The sequence below is a fragment of the Marmota marmota genome, unplaced genomic scaffold (genome assembly GCF_001458135.2).
Source record: "Marmota marmota marmota unplaced genomic scaffold, marMar, whole genome shotgun sequence".
NCBI lineage: Eukaryota > Metazoa > Chordata > Mammalia > Rodentia > Sciuridae > Marmota > Marmota marmota.
Window position 1 is genome coordinate 964675 of NW_025999942.1, and position 11619 is coordinate 976293.

Genomic DNA, 11619 nt, shown 5'->3' on the forward strand with positions numbered 1-11619 from the left:
TTTTTTTTTTTTTTTTTTTCCTCTAATGTGTTCTTGTGATCTCATTGTGTAAAACTAGGGAGAAAGTCATGAACATGCCGGCAGCAGACGGGGTGCAAAGCTACTTGCTGACAGTTGAATCATAAAGCTGTTACCATGCTCCAGCGCTTTCATGGGAAACCAGAAGAGGATGAGGGAGTGGACCAAGGCGTTGATGCAGTGACCCCAGAAAACCTGCAGAAAAACAAACCAAGACAGTCAGAGTGGACGGAACTCTCTACCTCTGTGTGCAGCTCTCAACAAACATCGGGCTGTGAAGGCTCCAGGAGGAGGACACTAGTCTCAAATTTTAAAAAGCCCCCCCCCCAGACAGCTATTTCCTCATATTAACATGCAAATGACTGAACTCTCTCCACATAATACTATTTTACTAAAAAGACCTGAGGATATATCCACCTATATACAGACCAATACACAATCCATCCACATTTGAAAAGTGAGTTGCAGTGAGTTTTCCTTAGCATCTTAAGACAAACATTTTAGGAACATCTGGAAAAAGGGCATTAGGTCAAAATTGCTAATAAGAGATCAAATCTTTCCTTTTTGAAACCATTAAAAAGCATTTTACATGTAAATTCTCACATGCCATTCTCTTGTTTTTCTGCTTAAAATCCTTGCCATTTAATTTTTTCTTTCAGTTTTGGGTTTGGCTAATACATGCACATTAAAAAAAAAATTCTGTTTTATTTGAGGGAACAGGAAGTTTATTCTAAACTAGTTTCATTAATGCATTTCAGAGTTTGGTGCTGGTGCTTCACCATAGAGCTATACTCCTAACTCCTTAAGTCTCATTCTTAACTACTGAGATGGTGGAACAATTAGAGTCAGATTAAATGTATTTAAAGGTCTAAAGTTGTTCTGGCAACTCTCATATAGTTTGATCCTAAGTAGTGGTGGGACAACAGAAAAATAAAGAAAAATATTGTTATATAAAAATACCTCCTCATTTTAAATATTCATATTTGTTTTCACTTTTTGCCTGACCTCTCTACCAAACAAAACCAAAACTAAAACCCAAAGCAAAACCAAATCAAGGAACCAAACAAACAAATAAAAAACTCCAAAGCAAAGTGACTGCAAATGTCTCAGGGCATACTCGGTATCACTATTTTGGAGGTGGGTTCATTCCCTATTTATTTCCCACCTTAAAAGGCTTTTTAATTCAAACTCTATCAAAAACACATTTGATTTATGTAAGAAATGCAGAGAAAATGGGTCTTATTTTCCCATAAATAGAATCATAGTAAACAAAGACTGATAAAATTAGTCACCCAAGTCTCTCTGAGTATGGAAGACAGTATAGTTAATAGGATCCCATTTAATTTTTTTCCAGCCTTGGCTATGCCTGTTAAACTGGCCTAAGCATAAGCAGCTCTTAAGGCCAACTATGAGTAACATCTGGCTCAGAAGAAGGGCCTCCTGAGGCAGTTCTACTACCGAGCTTGGAGAATGAGCTCACCAAGTCCTTCTACCAAGGACCCAGTGCCACCTGTGCAGATTGCAACCACAGACAGTACTCAGTATTGCAACGGAATTGGGCAAGTGACTGCTGTTTCAGCTTCCTAATCCCGTCCTGCACAGACCTGGGGCCACACAGCTGTGCTCACATCCTGCCTCCTCCAGGTGAGGTACATGCCTTCCCTTTGGGCATGCAGCATTCAATCACTCTCCCACTCTTGGTGTGATTGCAGGCTCTGCAACAGGCTCTCCTTGACATACAAGATTTTTTGGTCCCTATCATACCCAAGCCAGATCCTGCTTGGGTCTTCTGAGGATATATCTACATAGGCCAAGCATCCCTAATCCAAAAATCCAAAATCGAAAATTCAAAATGTTCTTGAATCTAAAACTTTTTGAGCCCTGATGTGATGCCACAGTGTAAAATTCCACACCCTGAAACAGTTTTCATGCCCAAAATTATTAAAAATACTGTATAAAATTACTGTCAGTTTATGTATATAAGGTATATATAAAACATGAGTGAATTGTTCACTTAGACCTGGATCTCATCCTTAAGATATGTCACTATGTACATACAAATATTCCACAATACAAAAATCCAAAGTTGAAAACACTTCTGATCCCAAGAATTTGAGGGGTATTTTAAGGGATATTCAACTTGTGCCTAGATCCTTTCTTTTTCTACAGTCTGAAGAAAACAAACAGAATACAAAAGTTACAAACAAAAATTCATGACTGACTTGATCCAGGTGTTTGTATCCAGTCATTCTAGCTAAATAAGTATTTTCTTTAAAATGAAAACCCCAGCAATGTCTAGGCAAGGTCCCAGTCAGCCTCACTCCAGGGCTCTTGAAAACGTAAGGCTTATCCTGAAGGAAGGGGAACATGAGTGCTAAGGCCCCACTGATATTAGGGACCTATGTGGAGAGGAGGGAAATGGGTTGGCCTCCTGGAACTTAAAGAAGCGCTCCATAGGACATGGGAAGCACCTCAGAAAGGCATCTTGAGTTCTCTGGGCTTGCTGTATGAAATGGCTGTGGGTCATAATCTCACTGCTTCTCAAATGTTCTCTCTCAAGCGTCACATATAAGATGGCTGGAGCTGAACCTCAGAAGGCAGGCTGCACTCTGCTACACTCTTCTGAGGGGACAGCTCTGTAAATGCAACGTTTACCTTTGTGTTGAAGCCTTCAGCATTCTGGGTGATTTTGTAGAGCTGTGGAAACCTGAGCATGCTCTCCTGACTGCAAGACCTCTCAAAGATTCCCAGGGTAAAGGGTGGCAACGCGGTGAAAATCTGTGTGAAGACAATGAGCCATTAAGAGATGCCCTTCCGATCCACACAGGAGCAGTGTTCTAGTTCTCTGGAATGATGACTTAATTTTCAGTCAAGTCCAAACCTGAGACTCCATGATTCACAACTCCCCAGACACCCTCGAAACAAAGAAAACATACAAAGGACCACTTTTTATTGTTAATCTGTGTAAAATGGATACATTCAACAGTAAAAACAGCATTATAAATAGTGGATGTGCCAAGAAATCTTGTTAAGTTAACAACAGCCCTTCTTTGTAGAATGAACAGCAATGGAGAATCACACCATAGCTCCAGGAAGTGTCATGTTTTCTGTTAGCGCTGAGCTGATGCACACTTTTAAAACTTCCCACCCTGCTTTTATCCTCAAATTTTAGGAAGCACAAGCTACTTCATACATTTATTCATCCAACAGATATTTATTGTGAATGAACTGTGGCCCAGATACTGTGCCACTCTAGGAATACAGAGATTTAGAAACACATGAAAGAAGAGGAAGCAGATTTCTCGAAACTCTGGCTACTACAGAGGTAAGAACCAGGGCAGCAGGGATACACACACACACACACACACACACACATGCAGCGCTCTGCAAAATTACTCATGGAGATGGAGAGGGGGCAGGGGGAAAAAGGAGGAGAAGGAAAAGTCAGGAATTGATTCTTGCATCAGAGCCTCTGACCTTCACCATATTGGACCTACAGAATTTGGCAGGATATTCAGGGATACAGATGGATGCTACAAAAAGCACTCCCTTGAGAAGAATTCTCCTTACAGAGCTCCAAAGCATCCATGAGCACATTTGAGGGGAACTTGTAAGACACATAGGATGATGGCTGGCTGAGTGCACAGTACAAGGATGGGAGGAAACCGTTTAATCTCTTGGGACCCCGAGTTCTAGGGCAGCTGGTGCCTTCTAAGATGCTGACACCTGTACCTGTACTCTCTAGGTGGTGGAAAGGTAAAGCCATGTGCTGAAGAAAGGATCTGGAGGAAACATGTCATTTCAGTCTGGGATATGCTGTGGCCCCATGTGCCATGACACGTGAATAAATTAGTCAGGTTCACTCCAGGTGAACTGGGTTGGCACTGAATAATCACACAGAGACAGAGAAAATACCTTTTTCTTGGGGGTTCAGCGATGGCTCGTCAGCCCTGGCTCCCACAAGGGAAGCAAGAGAGGCAGACAAAAGAGGGTGAGAGAATGCCAGAGCCCTATTTATTGAGGGAAGACACTCAAGAAAGTTCCACCCAAATGAGGCAAGAGATTGGGTGTCAGGGGAGTGTAGCCCAGTCTCATTGGGTGACACCCACTCCCAGAGCTTCATTCCCCTGCTGAGCCGAGATGAGATCCACCTGCTTCCTCCTGGAAACCAGTCTCACACCTCCATTGCTCAAGGCTAAGGGTGCTCAGCTCCTCTGTGGCAGCTCCCAACACCCATGGGTCATTATCTTATTTGGTTCTGGCATAGTTCAGAAAGACTGACGGTTATAGTTTGAATGTGAGGTGTCCCTCAAAAGCTCATGTGAAATAATGCAAGAAAGTTAAGAGGTGAAATGTTAGGGTTAGGAGTGCATTAATCCCTGATAGGGATTAACTGGCTGGTAATTGTAGGCAGGTAGGGTGTGGCTGGAGGAGGTGGGTCACTGGGAATGTGCCTCTGGGGCACATGTTAGTGGCTCACTCTAGCTCGCTGGCTCTCTCTCTCTCTCTCTCTCTCCCTCGCCCCCTCCCTCCCTCTACCTCTCCCTCTCTACCTCCCTCCCTTCCTCCCTCCTTGCTGGTCCCATGTCCTGAGCCACTTAAACCCACCACACTCTTTCACAGGGATGTTCTGCCATACCTTAGGTTCAGAGCAAAGGAACGGCTGTCAATGGACTAAGACCTCTGAAACCATGAGCCCCCAAATAAACTTTCCCTTTTCTAAAATTGTTCTTGTCAAGTCTTTTGGTCACAGAGGTGAAAAGCTGGCTAAAACACTGACTTACTCACTGCTTAGCATCTAAGTGGATCAAATCCCTGCCCACCAACCCAGCAGGCTTTTTGGCCTGTGGGAATCAGATGTACATCTCTGAGAGAATCCTGAGCTCACATCAGTTATTTGGAGACTTGGGTATGTGGCTAGAGAAATAAGCCTTTCCCAAGTCCGTTAGGATCAAACAATCAGAGGTATAGTGAGGAAGGCCCGTCAAACTCCCAGCTCTCCTCTTCCAGCAGAGAGCAGATGGAAAGCAGCCTGGGATTTCAAAGTGCTACAAAGTCTTCAAGGAGGATATTGAGGAGGGTGGTACCTGCTTCCCTCCAAGTAAGAAAAGCTGTCTATGTTATGGCTAGAAGAAGGGGCTCCTATCAAACATCTCAGGAGCTCTGCATACTCTCTGAGTACACAGCTTCACCTCACTGTTTGGCATGGACACCTACTTGTGCTAACATGCAAGTCTTTTCTCTTTCCCCTCTTCACTTGATTTCCTCCTTCCATCCACTTCGAGTCCTCCCCACTTCATCACTGGGCTAACAGCCCATAGGCCTGACCATATTTTTCACCCTTCTTAGCATGCCCTGCACTCACGTTCATAGACTGGTTGGAGACTGTGATTTGTTTTACAAAAGGGAATGCCGCATACATTTTTCTTCATCATACTTTTATTGCTAAACATCATGGAAAGCCCTCCAAAGTTCCTCGGGTTTGACACTAACGCGTCTTTTAAATGCTCACATAATCAGTCAGAGCATGGATGCACCATACTCTTTAAGCCATTTGCACACTGACAGTCATTCATTTTGCTTCCAGCTTTTTGTTACCACAAACATTATGCAATAACTTCTATCATATTATAACGTATACACTTTTTCTTTTATTTCCATGGAAAGAAGTCCCAGAAGTAAGTCTTCTGAGTAAAAGGGCACATGTATTTTTAATTTTAGAAGATGTTGCTAGGTTGCTTTCAAAACAGGTTCCAATCACTTATGTCTACCCATGCAAAGGATAACAGTAATCTTTTCTCTGTTTTTCTATCAGCAACAGTTATGTCGATCTTTTAATATTCTCCAGTCCAAAAATTTAAAGATATTAACTGTTACTTTTAAAAATTTACGTTTCCCTATCAGTTAGTTGGAGCATGTTTTCATATATTTGTTGGTCATCTGGACTTGCAACTCTGTAAAACACCTAGTCAGGTCCTTTGTTATCTATTCGTGGCTTATGCCCTTTTCTAAGAATTCTTTGAGTATAATAGATAATAAAACCTAATGTTTTATGTTATAAAATTAAATGCATTTTTGTCTGTTAATTTTAATGGGTTTTTTGCATAACAAAAAGCTTTCAATTTTTAAATGGTTGAGAATAACTTTGGAGTATCCAACTGTGTTATAGAAGTATCTCTTCCCTGGAGCTTACATGTAATTTTCTGGATTTTTACAGTTTTATTTTTCACATATAAGTCTTTGATATAAGATAGAAGTCCATTTTTTCCCCAGATAATGAACAAGTTGTGAGAATACATTAATCCAGAGCTTTCCCCCTAAGTTGAAAAATCACCACTAAGGCTTATTAATTTCTCATGTATTATAATTCTACAACATAAACCTGGAATCCAGTTCTAGAATCTCTGACTTCTTTGTATAATTCTGTGCCAGTAACATACTGATTTGATTATGCTGACTTTAGAGTATAGCCTGATATTAGTAAAGATAAGTCTACTCTATGATCTTTTCTAACCTATTTTGCATATGTACTCTAAAATACTCATTAATTCCATCACACCATGTATAGTTTTATGCAGCTTCTCTCTTTGGAATTACATAAATTTAAATTTACATGTTAATTTTAGAAGACTTTACTCTTTAATAATACCAAGTCTTGTCATGTAGAAAAATATCATGCCTTCCATTTGTTGAAATTTTGTTTTGTATCCTTCAGTAAGACTTTTTTTTTTCATAAAGATACTATAAAATTATACCTATGCAATATATAATTTTAATTGCAACTTTAAAAAAATTTTTCAGTGCTGGGAGTGAATCCAGGGCCTTACACATGCTAGGCACATGCACTACTACTGAGTCACATCCCCAGCTTAACTGCAATTTTGAAAAAACTACTATTTTCTTTGCATTTTTAGATTGCCAGAGCAAGTAAATAAATAAATAATGATACTAATTGCTAGGATGTTTAAAAGCTATTGATTTTTATATATTTATTATTTTTCTGGTCAACTTATCAAATTCTCTTATAATTCTAATATTTCTCTATTAGTAATCTTTTGGGTTTTCTAGCTAAACAGTCACATATCAACATATGTACATGCCCATGTTTTTGTATGCATACTGTATAACCACAGAAATCATTCATTGTTTTTCCAATATTTGTAACAGTCATTTAATCTTGGCAATTGCTGAAAAACCCAGAACAATGCTGAATTGTACAGTGATGGCAGGTATCTTGACTAATTTCTTATTCAAAATGAAATAGTTTCAGGATTTTACCATTTACGGCAGCATGCTACTATTCACTATTTTTGTGAATAGTCTGAAATATAGTTAATTGACTTCTTTCTATTTCTATTTTACTTAGAGTTCCTATTTCAGGAATGGCAGCTGAATTGCTTCAAATGCTTTTGTAGCATCTACTGATGGGATGTTTTTCTTCACCTTGTCGACATAGTAATAGAAAGATTTTTAAATTTCAAACCTCCAGTATTCCTGAAATTAGTCCTACTTGTCAAATACTTTATTATTTTAAGACACTGTTGAACTCTATTAGCTAATATTTTAGTTAGAATTTTTGTGTTTATTTATAAGTGAGGCCTTCTCATAATTTTCTTCTTCAAATTATACTGGCTTAATAATAGGATACATTTTCTGCCACAGTTTAAATAAATTATAGTTATCTCATCACTAAAAAGTATATAAAATTTAGTTGAAACCCATCTGGTCCTAGTAGCTTTTGTCCCTGAGTGGCCTTTATCATCCTACCCACAAAATTAAATGACACAGTGGACTATGGGTATATTGCACTCCTTCTCCTCAGGGGATAAGTTCCAAGACCACCAGTGGATGCCTGAAACCTCACAGAATACTAAACCCTACATATACTGTGGTTTTTCTTATTTATACAAATCTGTGATAAAGTTTAATTTAGAATTAGGCATAATAAGAAGTCAACAAAAACTAATAAAAGAGAACAACTATAAAAATATGCCACAATAAAAGTTATGAATTACTAGCTGGGAACCATGGTGCATGTCTATATCCCACCCACTCAGGAGGTGGAGGCAAGAAAATCGGAAGTTCAAGGCATGGGCAATTCAGCAAGACCCTAAAAGGACTGGGGATATGGCTCAATGGTGAAGTGCTTGCCTAGCATGCATGAGTGCATGCATGGTTCAATCCCCGATATTGAAAAAAAAGAAAGAAAAATCTTATGACTAATTTATATCAGGAATTTTGTGTTTAATATTTTCAGATTGTAGCTGAATGTGGGTAAGTGCAACCGCAGAAAGTGAAATTGCAGAGAAGAGGACTAATGTAATGAGAATTCAGTGGGACAGTACTAACTCAGTACTGAGGGAGATGCATCATTTTCAAGTCTGTTTTAATACTCTTTCACTTGCTATGGGAATTAAATTGAGATACAATGATTTGCTCCTCTAGTTTGTTTGAAGAGTCAAACATAAAAAATAAGTTAAAGAAAAAGTAGAAGAGAAACACTGTTTAAATATAATGACAAGGGGCAATCCAGCCCAGGAGAGAGATTCTTGGCAAACTGCTTTACATGTCACAAACTACTTCTTGTACTAGGATCTCTGGAATGATTGTGGACAAGAAAAAAAAAAACAACTGGTAAATAGGATGCTACTAGAACAATGATGGCAATATTGAAATATGGACTAATACAGATTAACAATGTATTGTATATACGTTAAAATTTTCTGATGATCATTATACTGTGGTTACAAAAGAAAAGATCTTTGTAATTATGCACTGAAGTGTTAGGCAATAAAGGGCATGGTGTCTGTTGACACACACTCAACTGCTTCAGAAATAAATGTGTGTGTGTGTGTGCATATGTGGTATGCATGTGTGTACGTATGTGAAGAAACAATGAAAATGGGGGCAAGATGTGAATGATTGATAAATAAATTGATAAATAAATTGTGATTTATTTATACTTTTTTTCAATTTCTCTTTACATTTCAATTTATTTCATATACAAGTCATGAAAAAAGGGCAAAACTCCCTGCTTCAGTTTGGGTATGGTTTGAGTGTGTCCTCCAAAGGTTCACTTGCTAGAGCCTTGGTACCCAGAGTGGTGAGCCCAGTGGAAGGTAATTAGGTTAGGGGGGGCCTCCTTCTTAGGGGGGATTAATGTAGTTCTTGCAGGAATGAGTTAGTTCTGTTGAGAATGGGTTGTTATACAGTGAGACTACCCTATACACTTGGTATCTTCTGCATGTAGCCATTTTCCTTTCTACTTTTCTGTCCTGTTGTGATTCAGCCAAAGGGGTCCTCACTAAATCTGAGCAGATGGGGCTGTCCAATCTTGGATTGTCAGCTCCTCAAATGTGGGCTAAACAGACCTATTTTCTTTATAAAGTTCCCAGTCTTAGATACTTTGTTATAGCAACAGAAAGTGGACTAAGACACTGCTGTGTTCTCAAATGAGAGAGGCAGTCACAGATCCCTTGATGTCCTAATTGGAAGTAATTTTCCTACCAGCTCTTTGCAGCAGCTCATTTCAGTGCCTGCTTTGAGGTAACCCAAGTTCATTTCACCTTGTGATCCACTACTATGTCATAATGTCCTTTCCTCTATAGCTCAGGGGACACATAAAGGCAAAAAAACAAACAAACAAACAAAAAAACTATTTCCAATTCTTCAAACTCAATATGTTTTTTAAACTTTCATGTATATATTAATCACCAGAAAAGTGCATTTAAAAGGCAGTATCTCATTCCCAACATAATCTAATAGGAATATTAGGCAGCAGACCAGTATTGCCATGTAATCTTATTTTTTCTGGAAAGAATCATAGCAAAATTATAATATTGGTCACTTCTGTGTAGTAGAATTATGAATGAAATTTAGTTTGCTCTTTTCTGCTTATTTGTAATTTCCAGTTTGCTATGATTAGCAAGCACATTTCGACAATTATAAAAGGTCATTCTTTAAAATAATAATAATAATAAAAAAGGCAGTATCTCTATGACACTCTTTGTTAACTTGCTGTGGAGCTCAGGGATCTATACTTTCCAAACAATCCCTGGTTATTATTCCACAACTGTTCTGTGGGCCTTAATTTGACCAATACTGTGTCTCAGCTTATCAGCATTTTATGTAGAACAGGAACCTAATAAAATTTGTTGAATTCATTTGAATTGCCCAAGGCCTCATGGAAGAAAAGAACCTAACCCCATGCCGTGATCATTAAAACAGGGCTAAAATCCATTCATCTTATAAGCAGGTATCATGCAATCCAGTCCTCCTGTCCTTAACTCTACAGCAGAGCCTCCTAGGGCTGTTTCTCCCTCCCTCCCTCTCTTTCTGTGATGGGTACTGAACCCAGGACCTCATGCATGCTAAGCAAGCACTCTACCACTGGGTTATATCCTTAGCCCAGCTAGCAACTTGAGAGGCTGAGGCAGGAGGCTTGCAAGTTTGAGGCATGCCTCAGCAACTTAGCAAGGCCCTAAGCAACCTAGCTAGAACCTGTCTCAAAATAAAAAATAAAAAGGGCAGGGGATGTGGCTCAGTAGTAAAGTACCCTTCGGTTTAATCCCCTGTGCCTAAATTAATTGACTAAAATAATAGGTGTGTGGCATGGATTTGCACAAGATAGCAACTCTATGACATTTGGTGCTAAACCATGTAGAGTAGCCCACATGTTCTCACACCAAAATCGCAGCATAACTTTAAGTTATTAAGTCCTAAGTTTTTAATTCTACCTATATTTCAACAAAATTATGTAAACACATTAAAATAGGTTGGAAATCATAACCTAGGACTTATATACATTATTATATTAATATTATATTATTATTACTATAATCATATTGTATGTTATATACTATATATAAGATTTCACAGATGTTCTGCATCTGGGACAATGGGACAAAATGGGTTAACCTACTCAAAATAGTTTCAAGTCTTACAAAGCTAATGATCTCTAGTCTCCCTTTAGCACATAGAAAGGAAGCCCTTGAGACCCTAATTGTGGAGTAAGCTGTTAAAGGAGGTTTTCCAGCATGTCAACTAGTTCTTCTCTCATTATCAGTTGTCTTTGTCTTTTAGGGCATCAGCACAAGAGCATAGTGCATTTTTGTAGCCAGTAACACAGACACTAATGGGCCATCACGATTCAACTCAAGATCTGAACCCAGCCTCACCACTGACTAAGTGCACCTCTGACCCCCTTAACCTGTGAGTTACATGGGATTAGGATAAACTGTTGTACTCAGCATTTTTTACCCAGCACTCCACATGGGTGCTACTCAAAAAATGAGGGCTGAATGTATGGGCAGCATGAATATCTCGCCACTGAAGTATACACACACTATAAATATTTATAGCATCATAAGTTATATTATTGCCCATCTGGTAACTTCCATCTACACCTATCTGTGATGGCTGCTTCAGAAAGGGAAACTCCCATGGGGCACAGGATGCCAGGGTTAGAGTCCAGAGCAAGAAGAGCAACTCAAGAGATGGGCCATTCTGTGGTCTCTAAAGGACTCAGAAACAAGCCTCTCAGTTTTTTTTTTTCCTCCTAGTAAAAAAAAAAAAAAAAAAAAAAAAAAAAAAAAAAAAAAA

At 38.9% G+C, this 11619-nt stretch overlaps 1 protein-coding gene across 1 annotated transcript in view; it reads right to left on the bottom strand.

Annotated features, from left to right (window-relative positions):
• The window catches only part of LOC107153194 (phospholipid-transporting ATPase IB), a 532593-nt gene that overhangs the window by 161579 nt on the left and 359395 nt on the right, over nt 1–11619 (bottom strand). The window contains exons 29-30 of the mRNA XM_048801263.1: nt 2674–2796; nt 135–213 (exon numbers count right to left, since the gene is read on the bottom strand). Coding sequence (XP_048657220.1) covers nt 135–213; nt 2674–2796 — 202 coding nt within the window. The remainder of the gene's footprint in view (nt 1–134; nt 214–2673; nt 2797–11619) is intronic.